General features: G+C 44.0%; 1 protein-coding gene across 1 annotated transcript in view; it reads left to right on the top strand.

Annotated features, from left to right (window-relative positions):
• NEIL3 (nei like DNA glycosylase 3) overlaps positions 1-21323 on the top strand; it is a 71041-nt gene that overhangs the window by 5950 nt on the left and 43768 nt on the right. Inside the window, exon 2 of the mRNA XM_068269056.1 lies at positions 13564-13697. Coding sequence (XP_068125157.1) covers positions 13564-13697 — 134 coding nt within the window. The remainder of the gene's footprint in view (positions 1-13563; positions 13698-21323) is intronic.

The following is a 21323-nucleotide window of genomic DNA, read 5'->3' as shown; positions in this document are numbered from 1 at the left end:
AACCACTGCCTTAGCCGATTATTAGGTTTATGTATGGAGGTGCCAGATCCCCCGGATTCGCCCGGCAGATCGACTCCTTGCGACGGCCATCTTCATTGTTTGTGCCGCTCCCCCGCCCGTTGTATAGCAATACAGCGCATTGTCAGCTACACAGCTGACATGTCTGTACAGCTGAGCCCAGTGATGTCACCCAAGGGTATTGGGTTCTGATCCCTGACGGGCGACATCATTTGGTGTGTATGAGAAGTTTGGCTCTGTAATATTAACAGGCTCACACATCATTGCATTCCAGCGGTTCGGGAGGTGTGTTTAGGTATCAGGGACACAAAGGGATGATTTGCATATTCAGCAGTGATGCATTGAGGGGAACCTCAAATGCATACTCCAATCTGGAAAATAACAAATATCTTCTGTTTTAATTGGTAAATAGAACAAACAGCAGGACAGCACTACAGCGTCTCAAAGTTGAGCTGGTGCAGCTTGTGGCAACATAAGCGCTCTTTCCCTTATTAGCCAGTACGAAGCGTGCTCTGGTACATTAGTGTATACAGGTAGAGTAGATGAGCCAAGAGCAGAGAAACTGGCACTACTTCAAAAGGCTATTCATTCACATTTGTATGATAAAATATCCTGCGTTCATGCAGAGTTGCATAACAAATACAAAAACATACCCTTGGGGGGAAGATGGTGTGGCAAGGTGACTGGTGAGCGGTGGGTGCTGACTGCTTATAGGAGTCCTATGCTTTCATGGTAACAACCTGGAGCGCCGTTCGCTCCATAGCAGTTTGCCGGAAGCAGGCTATTGATGGGCGGGGCCTAATTAGCGTATGCCGAGTGAAACTAAGTTACAAATAGTGGCAGTTTAGAGACCTCCGTTGCAGCCTCCGTTGAAGCGCTAAATGGCCATAAGACATCTGCACCCGAGCACCCACCGCTCACCAGTCACCTTGCCAGCATACATAGTCTAGAAAAAGGTTGGGGCATCTGTTCCCACCAGACATAGCCCAGCACCTTACCGATGGCTGGCAAATGGATCATCAGCTGCCGTTGCCTGAAATGTACTCATCAAGCAAAGCATATTGTGTCTATCTGTCAAAACGGAGTAATCTTCTACTGTACATTCATGTTATGAAGAATTTTTTATTGACAAATACAAAAGTTTTTACCTTTTTTGATAATCTTTTTGATACAATAAAGTGTGATTTTGAACTCAAGATTTGCCTTGTGGTTTCATCACTCTATGCAGGCAGATAAACATACCAATAAACTGGATTCACTATCAGCTGGTCAGTAGCTTGCTTACAGTTCCTTCAGATGAGGCAGAATGAAGCAGCCATGTGAAGTAATCTGTCACATTCCTCCTCAGAAAGGATACAGTCACTAGTGCCAGTGAGGGCCCTTTTCCACCAGCGCGTTTGCGCTGGCTGAATCGGAAAGACGCAAACCGCTAGCGATTTTACAATCACTACGGTTTGCTTTTTAACATAGGAATCGCGGTAGGTCATTTCCACTACCGCAATTCGTTTTTGACGCGAACGCGCGGCGGAGAGCTATTTGCCGCGATTTTGCTATGCAGTGCATAGCATAGCAAAATCGCGGCCGCAAACGTCGGGGATCGCCGGGTAATTGCGATTCAGCAATCGCTAGCGTTCAGCGTGAACGCTAGCGACTGCTAGTGGAAAAGGGCCCCGACAAAAGGATTTTCACCTCACAGATGGCTCAGCAGCTCTGAGTAAAGCTCTCCTCTTTAGATCTTTATCAGTTCTCTTCCTGCTCTCAGCTTACTCAACCCAGTTTCTTGCAAGTTCTCTGTGCTTATACTATCTCTCATTGGCTACAAAATCTCCACTGTATAAAAGCTGCTCTCCAATTGGTGAAAGGAATTCATCGCCTATATGTAGGAGGGAAAACTGTAAACGGCAAACTATTTAGCAATTAACTGCTTCAGAGCTGATTTCATAGTGCCACAAATCCCAGATATGATTACACAGAGAATATACTTTATACAGGTACTGAATAGCCATGTTTGCAGGATGGCTACATATAGCATTTTAGTAAGATGGCTTTTTGATCCCTTTCAGTCCTTTACACACTCCTGAGTTCTAGTTCACCATGAGCTTACTGGGTAATCTGTAACTCTGCGACTCTAGTTCAGCTTTAAATGTTTTTATAGATTTTACACTGCTTCAGTGCTCTTTAGTCCTTCTATTTTTTTAACAGTATTTTAAGTGTTGTGGACTTCAGCTTTAATTACTGGTTTGTGCTCAGTACAGACGTGAAGTAATTGACCATGCCTCAGACCAAAGCATATGCCAATAGTATTTTTGTAATTACCGGACTAGAAATGAAAGTGTCAAATGAGTGCTATACTCCATTAAGAAGACCTGAAGCTCTCTTTTACATACGGTTTCTCTTCTCTGAGGTTTCGGTGTTTTTACTGTCTGCTCTGCAGATGTCTGATATTAGACTTGTAAATTGCAGGCAGGCTCAGAGACAGCAGTGATGCTTCATTTGTACATCGCTGCTATTGTATTCCACCTGGACTTTTCAGGAACATTTTGCACTCTTATGAGAGCAAGAGGAGATTTGTGAAAAGTTTTATCATATTAAATTCCTAAAACAAATATTGCAGCTATGTGGTCTTGCTATAATGGGGGAAGCTGCAAAGGGTAATTTTTACTGTAAAGTGGCTCTCAAAAGACATGGTGGAGGACTTATCCGTGAGGTTGAGTAGCTTGCATCCTTTTGAAAAATGATTTGGGCGACTAGGAGGTATAGTAAGTGAAGAAGAGGTTACAATCCATCCTACCTGCAATGCTTATTAGGTTTTATTTAATATACCAATGTCAGGACCATGGGGAGAGCTTAGAGACCTTGTTATGCTATGCAAAATATATGCTTATTTCTTGCACTGTGAACTAAGCTGATTTTTTTTTTTTTTACTTGTATTTGGAATGTTAACAAGGCAACCTACTTGGGTGGTTGTCGTGATGGGATTGCTATATTTGTGTTTCCTAAATCATGCTAGATTATTGCAGCTTACAAATATAGGTAACCGTTACTCTGACAGTTAGCCTTTTTAGCCTCTGGTCCCTGTAACTTACAGAGAACTAGGCATAAGCCCGCCCGTTTAAAACAGGCGCTAGGGCTCAGCCGCGACCCCACTCACCAACACCTTACCCATGCCGTGCACACAGCCGCGCTCTCCCTGCACCCGTCCCCTTGCCATCTGCAGGAGAGGATGCAGGGACACGGATTTTATTAGAGGATTGTAGGGGCAGAGAGGAAAATACTTGTTTGTTTATTTTTTGGGATAGTGTAAACAGATCTTTTGCCTTCCTTTCATATTAACATGTACCTGAATTCTGAGTTTCTGTCTATTTTAATGCATACCTATACTTTGTCTGAAGTCCTGTACCTGAGATACAGCCACTTCCTACATGTCTTTCACCACAGTCAGCAACAGTGGATGAACTTGTGAGCTTTACCCGGCCTCACCTTTTTCAATATTATGCCAGAAACAGTGAGTGTATCTGAAGCAAAAGTTAGATACTTCAGTAGAGCTTCCCCATCCCCCTCAAGCTCGCTGTTCCAGCACTCTGATCCTCTGAACATTTTCAACAAGAGCTTGTCTAATATGCACAGTGCTGTTCATAATTATTCATACCCCTGGCAAATTTTGACTTAGTTACTTTTATTCAACCAGCAAGTAATTTTTTTCCGATGGGAAATGACATAGGTGACTCCAAAAAGACAAGGCAATGTACAAGAGGCATTTATTGTGGAAAAAAATTCTCAGCTTTTATCTACATTTGAGCAAAAAGTGTCCAGTCCAAAATGATTCATACCCTTTACAAACCTTCACAGTCTTTGGGATAATCCAGAGTTCTATACCATTCCAAATAGTCCAAGCTGTTTTAAAGAATCCTAATTACCCTGATTATTTGAAAACAGCTGTTTTAATCATCTCAACAGGTGAAAAACAGGAGCTCTTTGCAAAGACAAAGGAGCTCAGTGAGGACCCGTGGCTGCACCTAAATCAGGAAAGGGCTACAAGGCCATCCCTAAATGTTTTCAAGTTCCAGTAGTTCCAGTGCAAAGTATTATAAAAAAATACAAGATGTTCCACACTGTGGAAAATCTCAGAGGATGTGGTCGGAAGCCAAAAGTGACACCTGTGCTGGTTAGGAGGATAGTGAGAGAGGTGAAAAATAATCCAAGGATCACTATCAAGGCTATCCTGGTAAATCTGGGCTCTGCTGGTGGCAATGTCTCAAGGCAGACAATCCACCGGACACTGTACACTGCTGGATTCCATGGAAGCAGACCAAGGAGGATGCCACTTCTCCAGATATGGCACACAAAAGCTTGCTTGGCCTTAGCAAATGCTCATCTGGACAAAGAAGAAGACTTCTGGTCTTCTGTGTTAGGGTTAAATAAAACAAAAATTTATTTTTTGGTCACATTGAGTTTTCCTTCATTTGGCGTAAAAAAGAAGCCTTCAACCCTCACTTTCAAACGGATGGTGGGAACCTAATGCTTTGGGGGGTGTTCTTCAGTCAATGGACCAGGGAACCTAATCACAGTAAACTGCAGCATGAAAAAAAGCAATACATGAGAATTTTCAACGACGACAACTGGCAGTCTGCAGAGAAACTTGGCCTTGGGCACCAGTGGACAGTTCATCATGACAATGACCCAAAACAAACAGCAAAAGTGGTGAAGAAATAGTTAGCAGGCAAAAACATTAACGTTTTGGAGGGGCCCAGCCAGAGTCCTGACTTGAATCCAATTGAGAATCTGTGGAGGGAGCTAAAGATCAGGGTGATGGCAAGAAGACCCTCCAACCTGAAAGATTAGGAGCTCACTGCTAAAGATGAATGGACAAAAATGCCTGTGAAGACATGCAAAAAGCTGGTCTGCAATTATAGGAAGCGATTGATTGCTGTAATAGCCAATAAAGGCTTTTTTTATTGATTGAGAAGGGTATGAATAATTTTGGACTGGATGCTTTTTGCTCAAATGTAAATAAAAGCTGAGAATTGTTTTTTCTTTTTTTTCTCCACAATAATACCTCTTATACATTGTCGTATCTTTTGGGAGACACCTATATTATTTCCCGTCAAAAAATTACTTGCTGGTTGAATAAAAGTAACTTTAAGTCAAATTTTGCCTGGGGTATGAATAATTATGGGTAGCACTGTATGCACAGCTGCGTTCCGGTCTGTTTAAGAGCATGGAGCTGCTCATGCATGGCTGTGCAAGCCGTGGCCCGTCAGTGTTCCTGCGCGGTAAGGCCAGATTCATACATGCACAGGAGCAAAGCCGTGAAGAAGATGAGGGTACCAGCTGCATTAAAGAGGAGCTGTCAGCCATACGATCAATAAAAAACCCACTTAGGATTTTCCATTTTAACTGTCTATTTTGAAGCCAATCCTGATTTCCTGCCTTACTCCCCTCTGCCTTATTGCGTATGCATTGCCCGCCCTCCTCCCATTCTTTAGGCGCTCCCACCCAGCTCTGCAATAGAAAGTGCATTGTCTAAAGCATGAGAAATATTGGCCAAGCAAACCATCATTTTTCCCTGACCTCTGGGGTTACAATGCTGGAAGCTGTGCTCTGTGTGTGTCTCACACAGAGCAGGGAGGCAAGTTAGCGGCTGTGTAGAAGCAGACCTGCCCAGTGGCAGCTGTTGAAGGGGAATCCGGAACGCATCCGGTTGGGTGTTCTGCAGGAGTGCCTCTGCTGCAAGGGACTCCCCTTCCCCCTTGAGATTGCCAACAAGCTGCATGTCAGATATTTAGGGCGGTGTAGAGAGGACACTGTGCCTCTGTGTCTCATCTGCCCCGCCCCTTGAAGCCACTCCCCCTCAGTGTCTCTGCGCACATGTGCAGTTCGTTATGAGCAGGGACACGCATGGATGCAGAGACACTTGGATATTATATAGGATATGCTGGCAAATGGGAAGCTATCTTTGACCTCAGATCAAACTAAAGACCTTGAAATAGTTCATATAAATAATTGAGCTTGAAAGGTACCAAATAAAGGAATACCAAGGTGACATGTGGCAGGATGAGATAGACGTGTATGTACTGTGGCAAGCACACAAATATGTGGCAAGCACACAAATATGCTGCCCCCCCCCCCCTTTTCTTTTTTTCTCCCTCTGCCTGAAAGAGTGAGCTTGGTTTTACAGATGGTGCAGTGCGATTGTCCTGTGGTGGGGAGGCCCCACCGCTGGACAATGCACTTCATCATTTTGTTTTCAAATACCTGATTGGCAGAATGTGTCAACAGTATGACTTGCTTAGCTCTGCCCCTGCTCAGTGACTTGCTCCCTTCTGGAGAAGAAATACTCCACTGAAATTTTTCCAATCACTGCATATTTCGCTTTACCACTGCCTCAAACATCTAGATTGTTGTGCGGCCATTGACTCCAATGCAGTTGTGTGTTGGGCAGCACTCATCTGAAGTACTTGCATCGCACTGCTGGTAGTGTGACCAGTCTGGTTGGGAACTGGTCTGAACTGTAGCGTAACCCTCACTGATAAGGAATTGCAGCCAAGAAAAAACACTTTCCTGGCAGAAAATGGCTTCTGAGAGCAGGAAAGGGATAAAAAAAAGGGGGGGGGGTGTCAACAGTTTATAGATTTTAAGCTCTGGCATACTTCAATGAATGTGCCAATGAGTAGAGACATGAAACTAAAACTGTAGAATATTTCCGCCCCCCCCCCCCCCCAAAAGAACAAAAATCATTTTTAGGAGAAGGGGCATAGATACAATTGTTCATCTCATCACTTTATGTTCACCTTGGTATTCCTTCAACCACACAGTTTACGGCCGATGTGTGGGTGATTTACAGCCGTTATTTTTTTTTTTTTTTTTTGTGTAACTAAATGGTGATGCTTACCTAAAGGTGACAAAAACTAAAGAAAAGAAACCCTTTTTAAAGAGCACCAGACTGACCAATAGGATAATGTAAAAAACAAAACAAACAAAAAAAACAAAAACCATAAACTTCATTGAGACATGAAACCATACTCCTAATTTAAAAACAATTAAAAAACACCAACAGGTGGAATGCATGTTGTCACAATAGGGGTATATGCAATCCAAACAATCAATGATCATACATGGCCTTTACTGATCCCAAATATCAATCTGCCAAATGTTATGCATGTATAAAAATTTGTACAATATCATAAATACTGTAGAGGTCATCAAGGCTGGGTGCTGGACGGGAGATATGTTTCCCCGCTGTTTGGACTCTGGTCCCTTTAAGCACGTGTGGTCCGTGGAAAGGAGCCCGGGTTTTTAGGCAGCAAGCAATTGCTGCCTGTGTGTTTTTTTTCTTTTCAGGGCCGGACTCCTGGGATGGGAGGGAAGGATGGGCGGGCCTTCCCATCCCACCTCGGGCCACACCTGGTTTCCTCTGGGCTGTTCAGCTCAGGTAATGAGATTCATAAGGGCTGCTCTGAGAGGCAGTCAGGGAAGGTGTTTGGAGGAGTAGCATGCTGGCTACTGAAACTCTTGTCTATAGAGTATTGCAAATAAGATTGCTGAAAGCTTGCTGAAGGCCAGGCCACACATTGGACTGTGAATTATGTGTGGTTTGGTCCTGTTGGAGACTTGTTGTATCTGAACAAACTGGACTTTACCTTTACCAAAGCTGAAGTAAGCTTCCTGTTATTTTCCTTTTACTGCTGATGTCAAGCTGTTTAATACCCTGCTGGTTAAATAAATGGACTTTGTTTTTATACAAACTGTGTACTGCGTGCTGGCTGCGAACCCCAACTTTACAACTGGTGCTCGGATGCGGGCAGCGCAGCACTGCAGAGAAGAAGAAAAAAAAAAAAAAGTTCCATTTAAAAAGTGACATTTAAAGGGCCAGTCTTCTTGTGTGCATCATGGAGGAAGTGGTGAAGCAGTTGGCCTTGGCAACTTTACAGCTGCAGCAGAGTATGGTGGCCCAGCAGGCGAGCATGGTGACCCAACAGCAAGCCACAGAGGCACAAGCTGCGGCACATCAGCAAGCTATAGAAGCCCTACGGGAGACCGCAGAGGCACAAGCAGCGACTCAACAGCGGGCCGCAGAGGCGCAAGCTGCGGCACAACAGCAAGCCACAGAAGCCCTACGAGAGGCCTCGGAAGCACAAGCTAAAATGCTACTTGAGGCGGTGCGGCAGATGGCCCAAGGGCGAGAGGCAGCCGGAGTTGCCCCTAGCAACCAAGCGATCGTAAGAGCCAGTCACTTTCTGCAGAAGTTGACGCCCACCGATGATGTGGAAGCCTTTCTTAAGACCTTTGAGAGGACTGCAGAGCGCGAAGGATGGTCGAGAGACAGATGGGCTGGACTCCTTGCACCGTTCTTGACAGGAGAACCCCAAAAGGCCTACTACGACCTCACCCCTGCAGACGCTCTGGACTATGATCGGTTAAAGGCGGAGATCCTGGCCCGGCTAGGTGTAACAACAGCGGTTCGGGCCCAGCGGGTGTACAGTTGGAAATACCTGTTGGATCGGCCAGCCAGGTCCCAGATGCATGACCTAGTTCAACTGGCGACAAAATGGCTACAACCAGAGGTCCTCACCGGTCCCCAGATGGTGGAGCGATTTGTGTTGGATCGGTTTCTGCGTGCCCTACCAGTGAACCTACAACGGTGGGTCAGTCATGGGGACCCCAAAACAGCAGAGCAGCTGGTGGAGATGGTAGAGAGATACACTGCCGTGGAGGATCTGCTATCCCCAAAGGGTCAGGCGGGCCCCACCTCATCCCGTGTGGCTAGGTTCTCTTCCTTTGGAAAGGGTGCTGCATGGAACCCTGGAACCAACACCTCCAGTAACAGGGAAGGGCCCCCAGGAGCCACTCAGGGTCTGCCACCTGTTGTTGCTGCACCTAGGAGGGGAGGTGCTATCCAGTGTTGGCGATGTTCTGCATGGGGCCATACCAGAGCCCAGTGTCCACTACAGGAGGAGCCCATGCAGTGTGATGTACTGCGGAGGGTTTCATATTTTGCTCATGATGTGTGCCTGGCGGGGTGCCAGGAAAACTTTGTTTGCACTATCAGTGTGAACCAGGTACCTACGAAAGCCTTACTGGACTCAGGCAGTATGGTGACCATGGTGCACGCTGATCTAATTAAAACGAAAATTATTTCTGGACTAAAGCCACTGAAGGTGGTATGCATCCATGGAGACACAAAGACTTATCCGGTGGTTCCCGTACTAATGGCGACTGACTGTGGGACAATCACTCATGCCGTTGGAGTGGTAAGGAACCTAATGTGTAAAGTGATTTTGGGAAGAGACTTTCCACTGTTTTGGGAACTTTTGGAGAGGGTAAGAGGGACTTCTGTTAGAGATGTTTTAGCCCCTACTCCCTCTCCAATAGAGATTGATGGTCAAGGTTTGAAAGAAAATATGTTATTAAAAAATGATAATGTATTGGCGCAAGTTGATAAAAGGATGTTCGAACATCCAGTTCGGGACCCTGAGCAGGTTTCTGAGGGGGGGGAAGATTCCCCATTACAAATTATGTTGGGCGAGGATGATGAGGAATCTTCTACCCAATCTATGCTCCCCGATCTGGATGTATCAAAAGGGACATTTATTACTGCACAGATGCGAGATCCAACGCTGTCCCACGCTAGAGAGCAGGTAACCGTAATGAATGGAGTGTCCCAGGAGCCTGGGGCTGATGAGAGATTTCCCCATTTTTCAGTACATGGAGATCTACTGTATCGAGTCTCAAAAGTAAGAGACGAGGTGGTAGAACAGCTGCTGGTTCCTCAAACTTTTCGGAGGATGGTACTAGATTTGGCGCACAACGAAGCATTGGGAGGCCACCTGGGGGCTGAGAAAACGGAGGCGCGGATTGCTGACAGGTTTTATTGGCCGGGTTTAAAGGCCGATGTAAAGAACTTTTGTGCTTCCTGCCCAACCTGTCAGTTAACCGCGCCAATGTCCCGTTTTCGAAACCCTTTGGTGCCCTTGCCAATAATAGAGGTTCCATTCGAGCGCATTGCTATGGATATCGTGGGACCCTTGGTAAAATCTGCAAGGGGGCACCAATATATCCTGGTAGTGCTCGATTATGCCACCCGTTACCCTGAGGCATTCCCTTTGAGGAAACCAACGTCCAAAGCCATCGCCCGTGAGTTATTCAATATGTTTACTCGGACGGGTTTTCCCAGGGAAATCCTTACGGACCAGGGGACTCCTTTCATGTCTAAAGTTATGGCTGATTTATGTAAATTGTTCAAAATCCAACAGATGAGAACTTCTGTCTACCATCCCCAGACAGATGGACTGGTTGAGCGGTTTAACAAAACTCTGAAAATGATGTTAAAAAGAGTAGTACAAAAAGACGGAAAGGATTGGGATTGTTTGATACCTGCTGTAATGTTTGCTGTCCGGGAGGTGCCCCAGGCCTCCACCGGTTTTTCCCCATTTGAATTGGTGTATGGGCGCAGACCTAGGGGGTTGCTTGACCTGGTAAAAGAGACCTGGGAAAGTGAGTCCAGTCCCCATATAAGCGTGGTGGAACATATTTCCCAGATGCAAGAACGCATTGCTAAGGTAATGCCCCTGGTCAAGGAACACCTAATGGCAGCCCAAGAAGCGCAGAGACGCGTATATAACCGTGCAGCAAAGGTCAGGCAGTTCCAGATAGGAGACAGAGTGGCGGTGTTAATTCCCACCGTGGAAAGTAAATTTTTGGCTAGGTGGCAAGGACCATTCGAAATTATCGAAAAAATAGGAGATGTGAACTATAAGGTACATCAGCCTGGGAAACGGAAACCGTTTCAACTATATCATGTGAATTTGTTGAAGCTCTGGAAAGAGAGAGAAACCGATCCGGTTATGGTGGGTGTGAGTGTGGTGCCCCAGGTCAGCATCGAGAGTGTGAAAATAGCTCCCACCCTGTCTAAGCCGCAGGTTCAACAGGTGAAGGAGTTTCTCCAGAGAAACAGGGGGATATTTTCAGATTTGCCGGGTCTCACCCATTTGATCGAGCATAACATTATAACTGAGCCCAGGACAAAAGTTTTCATCAAGCCCTATCGAATTCCGGAGGCCCGCAGGAAGGCCGTGTCGGAAGAGGTAAAACGGATGTTAGAGCTGGATATCATTGAGGAATCACAGAGTGATTGGTCGAGCCCAATAGTGTTGGTACCCAAGCCCAACGGAACTTGGCGGTTCTGCAATGATTTCCGGAAATTGAACGATGTGTCCAAGTTTGATGGATATCCGATGCCCCGGGTAGACGAGCTGATTGAAAGATTAGGCCCTGCTCGTTACATTTCCACATTAGATCTGACCAAGGGGTATTGGCAAATACCCTTGGCCAAGGAAGCTCGGGAAAAAACTGCATTTTCCACACCCGAGGGGCATTTCCAATACAAGCGGATGCCTTTTGGGTTGCAGACTGCCCCCGCCACCTTCCAGAGAGTCATGGACAGGTTGCTGCGTCCCCATCAGAGATATGCGTCAGTCTATTTGGATGACATTGTCATTTTCAGCTCAGACTGGGAGTCCCACTTGCCGAAGGTACAAGCAGTCCTGGATGCGTTGAGAAAAGGGGGTTTCACAGTGAACCCCGAGAAATGTGCCCTAGGTATGGAAGAGGCGAAGTACTTGGGGTACATTGTCGGAAAGGGGTTGGTGAAACCCCAAGTGAACAAGGTTGAGGCAATCCAGGAATGGCCCCGCCCCGTCAGTAAGAAGCAGGTTCGTGCTTTCTTAGGCATAGTGGGGTACTACAGACGCTTCATCCCCAATTTTTCCACCCTGGCAGCCCCCTTGACTGATTTGACGAAGGGCCGCAAGTCAGTAATGATCCAATGGACTGGGGAAACCGACAAAGCGTTTATGGAGTTAAAGTTAGCATTGTGCCAAAATCCTGTCCTGGTAGCCCCAGATTTCACCCGAGAGTTTGTGGTGCAGACAGATGCCTCAGATGTGGGATTGGGGGCGGTGCTCTCCCAGGTGATTGATGGTGAGGAACATCCAGTAGTTTTTCTCAGTAGGAAGCTGACAGCGGCTGAGAAAAACTATGCGGTTGTGGAGAGAGAATGCCTGGCCATAAAATGGGCTCTAGACTCCCTGCGCTACTATTTGCTGGGCAGGAAGTTCAGGCTCATTTCCGACCATGCACCTCTGTATTGGATGAAACAGAATAGGGGTACGAATGCCAGAGTGTCCCGGTGGTTTCTCTCTCTCCAGGAGTTCAACTTTTTGGTGGAACACAGGCCTGGAAAAGAGCATCAGAACGCTGATGCTCTTTCCCGAGTTCATTGCATGGTGGGTCAAAGTGCCTCCACCGCCTCCTCGGGGTTGAGGCAGAGGGGGGGGATATGTAGAGGTCATCAAGGCTGGGTGCTGGACGGGAGATATGTTTCCCCGCTGTTTGGACTCTGGTCCCTTTAAGCACGTGTGGTCCGTGGAAAGGAGCCCGGGTTTTTAGGCAGCAAGCAATTGCTGCCTGTGTGTTTTTTTTCTTTTCAGGGCCGGACTCCTGGGATGGGAGGGAAGGATGGGCGGGCCTTCCCATCCCACCTCGGGCCACACCTGTTTTCCTCTGGGCTGTTCAGCTCAGGTAATGAGATTCATAAGGGCTGCTCTGAGAGGCAGTCAGGGAAGGTGTTTGGAGGAGTAGCATGCTGGCTACTGAAACTCTTGTCTATAGAGTATTGCAAATAAGATTGCTGAAAGCTTGCTGAAGGCCAGGCCACACATTGGACTGTGAATTATGTGTGGTTTGGTCCTGTTGGAGACTTGTTGTATCTGAACAAACTGGACTTTACCTTTACCAAAGCTGAAGTAAGCTTCCTGTTATTTTCCTTTTACTGCTGATGTCAAGCTGTTTAATACCCTGCTGGTTAAATAAATGGACTTTGTTTTTATACAAACTGTGTACTGCGTGCTGGCTGCGAACCCCAACTTTACAATACATACAAGTACAAAAATGAGTAATTGAATAATATGCGTAATAAGTTACAGCAAAAAGTATGGTAATTACCATAATTAAGAGTGCAATCGTGCCAGCAGAAACAGTGTATAATCAGGGCTTATGGGGAGCAAATTAAACAAAATTCACATAACATGGTTCGTAAATGCAACCTAAAAAAGCGCAGAGTGCTAGCAGCAACAGTAGTAAAGTAGTTCACCAGAAAAAAAGTGCTTATGTGCAAGTATTAGAGTAGACCAGAGGACACCAGGCAAAAGGTTTTGCATCGGTCTCCATACATCAGAGGCGACAAATGACGCTGCACATCCTTCAAGTATGGCGGGGGATGGTACACAGCTATTGCCACACAGGGGTGCACTTGGGGGGGGGTGTGTGTAAGTGGTGGGATTACATTGGCGCTAGGTGTGGTTGTGACTCTAGTATAAGCCGAGACGCCCCCCCCCCCCCTCCCTTTTGGGCCCAAAAACGTGGCTCATACTTGAGTATATACAGTAATTTGTCTTTGTAAATGTATATTTAGAACTTGCACGCAATCTTATTATTATTATTATTATTATTTTTTTTTATAATTTAATGTTAATTATTTAATTTCAGCCAGAGACTTCCACCAGCACTGCTTCCTGTATCCGCAGCTCCTGCATTCTATTGTCTTTGATTTCCTGCACATACACAGGAGTGGAGACACTGGGAAAAGAATTGTTTATATACTTTGGGGTAAAAGCACTGCGGTAAGGATTTCTATTTAGAATAATTTCAGAACTTACTATTTTGATTTCTGTGTTAAAGTGCAAAACAGAATTAATGTACATAAACAACCTTCCAGTTCACTTTAAAGGACAACAGAAGTGAGAGTGTCAAATATCTGATCGATATCTGCTTAAAATGATTATTAACTGCTTTCAAAGGCAAGCCTAGAAAGATGTCATAATCAAGATTAGACAGTGGTGGGTGCGTTGCTCACTATAAACAGAATATTTATATGTTAACAGGTTTACCTCTGGAAAAAATACACAACACTCAGCTGATGAATTTTATAAAATGCATATTGTTATAAAAATAGATAAAGCATATATACACAGGAATATACATCTCTCTTGTTGTTGTCCATCATCGAAAATACATTTTCAAAGTTCCTTTAGTGAAACAAGTCCATAGCAATGTAGCAATTCTTCTGCTGTAGATTTTAACCTCCATCGATAATTGATGTCTCGAGATTGTACAGTGTATGGTACTCACAAATATAGCTTTATCCTTAAAAAATGATATGAACTTCTATTCTTGTATAAAGAACTTAAAGTAGATATATCTTAATCAATCAAAGCTTGGTAATTGTCCCTAAGCTTGCAATTGCATCTAAATAGTAATGCTTACTGATTTGTATATGAAGTATAGCATAAAAAAGTTATCTAAAAACTTAAACTGCTGAAGTGTGAAAATGACAAGTCTTTAACATTTATATAAACTAACTGTCAATGAATTCACCAAGAATAATGCATATTACCTCTCTGATGTGGCTTTCAGAATCACGTCTATGAGAAGGCAGGCTTTCGGGCCTAAGATGTTTTCAGTCAGCAAAGATATCAGGCAATGATAAAATATACAGTCTGAAAACTCTTTTATAGAGACTTTCTCTCCCGAAATAATATATGGGGACTTCCAAACTATTTTTAAATGAGTACATTATGACTCAATTGATGTTCTTTTTATAACATTTCTAAAAATACATGTACATGACTTCACTTTAGTAATTAGATGGGGATCTTTAGATTCCCCCTGTGGTTACAGGTGATAATGGCCAGCACAAGGCTTCTGGCCTAATAATAGAACAACTGTTATACAATCTGAAATAAAATGTATATTATTGATCAGCTTATTAGATATGTGTGAACACTGTGATTAACATTTAGCGAATAAAGCAGGCTTTAGTTTCAGCAGGGTATATCTTGACCTTAAATGGTTAAACTTACTAACACAACAAATACTGCATAACCTATGAACATTTATTCTAAATTTTAACCCTGTAGGAATAGACAGCTCACTTCCAAAAATAATACTGAAAATTACAACAATCTAATTCCGATTCTGCTCATACTCACAGATCTTGAAATTCACTGAAATAATTTGCAAACCATTTAAACATTTGTAAATGATCTGGGCAAGGGGGAGATCATTTCTCTGCATTAATATGAGATTCTGACAAGAGGATTATGGAGGCTGCCACATTTATTTCCTTTTAAACAAAGCACATTACCAGGCTGTCCTGCTGAACCTCTGCTTCTAAAACTTTTAGCCATAGACCCTGAAAAGAATGCAGATTTCATGTTTCTGACAAAATTTAGACAAGATTTGCTGCATCCTTATGTCAGCCAGGTGTGTGATTCTGACACTACTGAAGCCAGTTAGATTGGCAGGACTTTCATGCACAAATTTATTCAGCTTTAAATGGAGCAACCAAGTGAAGCGGAGTTGGCATTCAATTGGTCCATTTTCAAGCTGCATAAAAATGCATAGTTCTGTACCAACACAGACTTATTTGCATGTTCTTGATCATAGCACTGCATACAAAAAAAACACTGGTGGAGGCGCCCTTGATGACATACTACTAGATATACATATGAGAAGCGTAATTTCTTACCTTCTCAAGACAAACCATTATTTAATGGAAAAAGTAATGTTTATTCATGCAAGCAGACAATGCGTTTCACAGGTCATGGCCCGCTTCCTCACAAAGACGGGAATTGGCTATAGTTGTATTGTTTGCCACAAACTGTTAATATCTAAGCAGCATGAGGAGGAGCACAGTGGAGTGCTATGTACTCTGCAACAGGAACAGTCCGTAAGATGCCATTAGTTCTGAGTTGATGCAATTTGTATGTTAATTGTAAGTAACTTTTTGCAGCTTGAAAACATGGCAGTCAGATGCTGCTGCTGCACTCAATTGGTCCATTTTTGAAACTGCATACATTTGCATAACATTGGAACAAAATATTGCATCAACTCTCAATTATTTGCATCTACTCACTATGCTTACTCAGCAGTGTAAAGCAGTGGAATATTGTACCATGTTAGCTATCAGTTTTTGTTTTTTTCTTTTTCTTCTCCCTTTTCCAAAGGGTATAATACTGACATAGTTTATTGTAAATTTCTACCAACAAAAACTCCAGGAGATGAAACGTTGGCTTTAAAGGATACCCGAGGTGACATGATAAGATAGACATGTGCATGTACAGTGCCAGGCACACAACTAACTATGCTATGTTCCTTTTTTTCCCTTTCTCTGCTTGAAAGAGTTAGGCCTGGTGCACACCAAGCGGTTTTGGTAGCATTTTCAAAACCGCTGCCGTCTGTGAAAACGCTTGGCTAATGTATCTCAATGGAATGGTGCAACAGTTTTACTGTAACTATATGAAATCTGCTACAAAAAAACGCTCCAAAAAACACTAGGCATGTTTAGAAAACCTCTCTATACATGCCTAGAATCGCTCTGAAAATCTGCTTCAAAAACCTCTAGCGTTTTGCGGATCTGCTAGAGGTTTTTGGTGTGCACTGGGCCTTAAACATCAGGTATATAAGTGGGAGCTCCTGTCTGAGTCAGGACTGGGTCAGCCTACAGTGTGACTCTCACTGATAACAAACTAAAACTATAAAACACTTTTCCAAGCAGAAAATTGCTTCTGAGAGCAGGAAAGAGATAAAAATTGTCAATAATTCATAGATTTTAGCTCTGGCATACTTCAATGAACAAATGTCATTGAGCAAAAACAATAAACTAGTAAAAACTTAAAGAGAATCTGTATTGTTAAAATCACACAAAAGTAAACATACCAGTGCGTTAGGGGACATCTCCTATTACCCTCTGTCACAATTTATACGCTCCCCGCCGAATTAAAAGTGGTTAAAAACAGTTTTAAAAAGTTTGTTTATAAACAAACAAAATGGCCACCAAAACAGGAAGTAGGTTGATGTACAGTATGTCCACACATAGAAAATACATCCATACACAAGCAGGCTGTATACAGCCTTCCTTTTGAATCTCAAGAGATCATTTGTGTGTTTCTTTCCCCCTGCATCTCTCATGCATGAAGTTTCAGGCTGCTCTTTTCTTCCTGCAAACAGCTTTGCCCTTGTCTGAATTTCCTCAGTATGTGAAAGCCCAGCCAGCTCAGAGGACGATTTATCCAGATTGTTAAAGATAAGAGAGAAGAGAGAAGCTGCCCTTATCTAAATAATACACAGGCAGTGTGCATAGGGGGGGCTGGAAGGGGGAGTTCATAGCAGAACCACAACACTGAAGAACTTGGCAGCCTTCCAGACACAGGCTGACAAGTCTGACAAGAGAGAGATAAGTTGATTTATTACAGAGATGGTGATCGTAGAACGTGCTGCAGTAAGCCAGAACACATTAGAATAGCTTTTGGAACTTGTAGGATGATAAAAAAACAGGATGCAATTTTTGTTACGGAGTCTCTTTAAAGTAGATTTAAATATAAAATAAAACCGTGGAATATCTTAAAAAGTCATTTTTAGGAGGAGGATAGATGCAATTGTTTATTTAAATAGTTTATTTTCACCTCGGGTATCCTTTTTAAAAGACATTTTCAAGCACGGTGGAAATTCTTTTTTTTTTTTTTTTTTCTTCTTCACCCTATTAAGTCTGTACACTTATTTGGAGAGCTTCTTACAAAAATGCATTCCCTGGCAAATATTTTACTTCAATCTTTCTGATCTTGGAATTCTTTAGGCAGATTCAAATCTAACGTGTACCCGAGACGAACCTCCTGTACAAAAACACATACTTGCCTAAGAAGAAAAAAAGCCTTTGGATGGTACAGAAGCTTCCCATGCTGTGCCCCGTACCAGAAGGAGTGTAGCCCTGCTGTTCCGGATGGTGCTGGGCACTCGAGAAGGTCTGAAGGCCAGCATGTGGAAGCCTCTGGAAAATCCAGAAGCTTCCCTCTCCTTTGGTAAGCATTTGATTTTTTCAGCCGAGGTTCGCCTCACATTTGCTTTATAGTAAACCTGAGATGGACATACATGCATACATACATACATACATACATACATACATACATACATACATACATACATACCTGGGGCTTCCTCCAGCTCCCTCCAGGCTTATCGCTCCCACGCCGCAGTGCTACATCTCCTCATTTGTCATCAAACGAGGAGGCGGCTCTGGAAAGTCCTTCGTTACGGGTCCAACTGTCAATGCTTGGCCAGGCCACGTGTGCTCCCTTGGCTCGCTCCTGTCTTGCTTGGCTGGACTGTGCGTGCGCTGACTGGATGACTTACCGGGGCCAGTTGCGGAGAAATGAGGAGGACGGCGTGGGAGCGATAAGCTTGGAGGGGGCTAGAGGAAGCCTCAGATATGTACATTTTATACAGTGCTGCCCACAATTATTCGTTCCCCTGGCAAATTTTGACTTAAAGCGGATCCGAGATGAAAAACTAACTAACAAGTAACTTGTCTATATATGTTATGTAAAGTTTAGATGGTTTACACAGCAAATCTAGCTGCAAACAGTTTTAATAGAATATGATTATTTATTCCTGTGATACAATGACAGCAGCCATGTTGTTTGTAAACATTACACAGAGGCAGGCTTATCTGTATATTGAGCCATCAGCCTAATACCCTCTCCTCCTCCCTCCTCCCCTCTGCCTCTGAAATCAATGGCTAGTAACACCTCCCCCTCCTCCTGCCCAGACTGAGCTCCCATGAGCCCTTGCTACTGCCAAGGCTGTCTGAAAACCTGTGGGCGTGTCTTCTTAAGTTTATAGGGAATTGGAGTATTAAAACAAAAACAAAAAAAAGTATTTGGCTTGAGGAATGCCCTATAAACAATAGGAAAGGAACACAATTATGCAATGTGTAAAAGTTCACCTCGGATCCACTTTAAAGTTACTTTTATTCAACCAGCAAGTCATTTTTTGACGGAAAATGGCATAGGTGACTCCCAAAAGATACTAAGACGATGTACAAGAGGCATTATTGTGGGGAAAAAAAACATTCTCAGCTTTTATTTACATTTGAACAAAAAGTGTCCAGTCCAAAATTATTCAGACCTTACTCAATAATAAATAGAAAAACCGTTATTGACTATTACAGAAAGCAAACGTTTCCTATAATTGCAGACCAGCTTTCTGCATGTCTCCACAGGTATTTGTGTCCATTTATCTTTAGCAATGAGCTCCAAATCTTTCAGGTTGAAGGGTCTTCTTACCATCACCCTGTATGAATAATTATGAGCGCACTGTATATAAGTCCTGATGTCAGGTGCACTTAAAGAGGAACTTTCCAGAAAATCTTAAAATTTAAAAAAACGTACAAATAAGAAGTACATTTCTCCCAGAGTGAAATGAGCCATTTCTCCTATGTTACTGTCCCTTACAGTAGGTAGTAGAAATCTGACATTAGCAACAGGTTTTGGGCTAGTCCATCTCTTCATGGGGATTGTTAGCATGGCCTTTATTCTTTATAAAGACATTCCCTGAAAATGATTAATACAAAGATGCTGGCTAGCCTCCCTGCTCTCTGTACACAATTTTTGCAGTTGGACAGAGCAACTGCCATTCACTAAGAGCTTTTAAAAGTCCAAAATCTTTCAGTAATGTCAGATTTCTACTACTTAAGTGACAGCAACATAGGAGAAAAGTGATGTACGGCTCATTTTTTGGCCCATTTCCCCATCGAGGGATCGTTCACTGCCGCTGCCTCAGGAGATCCCTGCACACCAATTGGACTGATTGTCGGACCTAGGGGTGTTTCTTTTTAATCTGCAGCCCCTTAAGGTCCCTGTCTCTCTCTTCTTGCCTTGGTTCTTTTCTTTGCTATCCTTTCTCTCTCTCTCTCTCTCTCTCTCTCTTTCTCTATCTCTATCCACTCCTTTCCAGGACACACTGCAGGGCATCTGGAGCTGTTGTGGAGCGAGCGAGCGCCGTCAGTAGTTGGCAGGCTGCTCCCCTCACACAGCACTCCAGTTTTCCCCACGCGTCCTTCACTACAGTATGGGCTATATGTGTATTTAGGTATTTGCTTACTTGTACTACTGTACCTGATTGTATGTGTTGAATTGCATGCACGTGTTGTACCATCTCCGACCCTGTAAGAGCCAAAATAATTCCGGGTACAACCCCCGTTGTACTTGGCGAAATAAATATGATTCTGATTTACTCTGGAAAAAATGTACTTCTTATTTGTGTGTGTTTTAAATGTTAAGATTTTTGCAACGGGGGCGTGGCTTGCGCGCAACGGAGATGGCCGCTTGAATCACGAGCTCCGATAGAGACTCCTCTCCTACTAAGGTGCGCTCCTTCCCTACGACATGGCGACCAAAGGAAACAAGACTGGGCAGCCCCAGGGACCTCAGGGAGACTCCGGGTCACATGGGAGTCGCAGCATACCCTCTATGTTCAAATCTCGGACAGATGAGCACGGACGAGAGTCTGCCAAGATGGCGCCGGCCTCCTCCCATGCACAGGCCGCAGAGAGCGGTACGGGAACTGGAACTTCACAAGAGTCCGCGGTGAGTGTAATGGACATGTTTACCTATATGAAGCAGCTACCCACGATGTCAGACATGACTTCCCTGGCAACCGATATAAAGAACAATATGTCAGGGGCGTTGTTGGATCTCAAAGAGGACCTGCAGGGACTAGTATCTCGCATTGAGGAGGTTGAAAAGGCAGGAGATAACAGAGATGCAGCAATTGAAGAGCTGCAGCAAGCCTCGGTGGCACATAACCTCCATCTGATAGAAACGAATAGGCACTTAGAAGATCTAGACAACAGGGGAAGAAGACATAATATTAGGGTGAAGGGGATCCCTGAATCTGTGCAGCAAGAGGATATCCCTTCTGCCTTATTATCCATTTTTAACAGCTTACTGGAGCGCCCCAAGGACTCCCCTATAGAACTAGATCGAGCCCACAGAGCATTAAAACCTCCCAGGTCTGATGCGGACTCTCCTAGAGATGTTATATGTTGCGTCACTAACTATTCCCTCAAAGAAGAAATAATGGGTAAAGCCAGAGAACAAGATGGCATCATGTTTAATGACACTGAAATAAAACTTTTCCAGGATTTGTCACATATCACCCTCAAGAATAGACGCTCACTTAAACCGCTGCTGGCGGAACTCCGCCGTGCCGGGATTACTTACAAGTGGAAATTCCCTTTTGGCCTCGTGGCTACACGTGACAGTCGCACTGCGGTAGTGCAGTATCCGGAAGACGTCCGGCGTTTTTGTGACATTTTGAACATTTCAGTGGTGGAGGTACCTGACTTTTACGGAGAATTTCGTCTCCCTGTGGTCTTGGACCGTATGTACTCTGCTGGAGCACTAGTACCA

This window comes from Hyperolius riggenbachi, chromosome 1, assembly GCF_040937935.1.
Source record: "Hyperolius riggenbachi isolate aHypRig1 chromosome 1, aHypRig1.pri, whole genome shotgun sequence".
Lineage (NCBI taxonomy): Eukaryota > Metazoa > Chordata > Amphibia > Anura > Hyperoliidae > Hyperolius > Hyperolius riggenbachi.
This window is presented reverse-complemented; position numbering and strand designations above follow the sequence as displayed.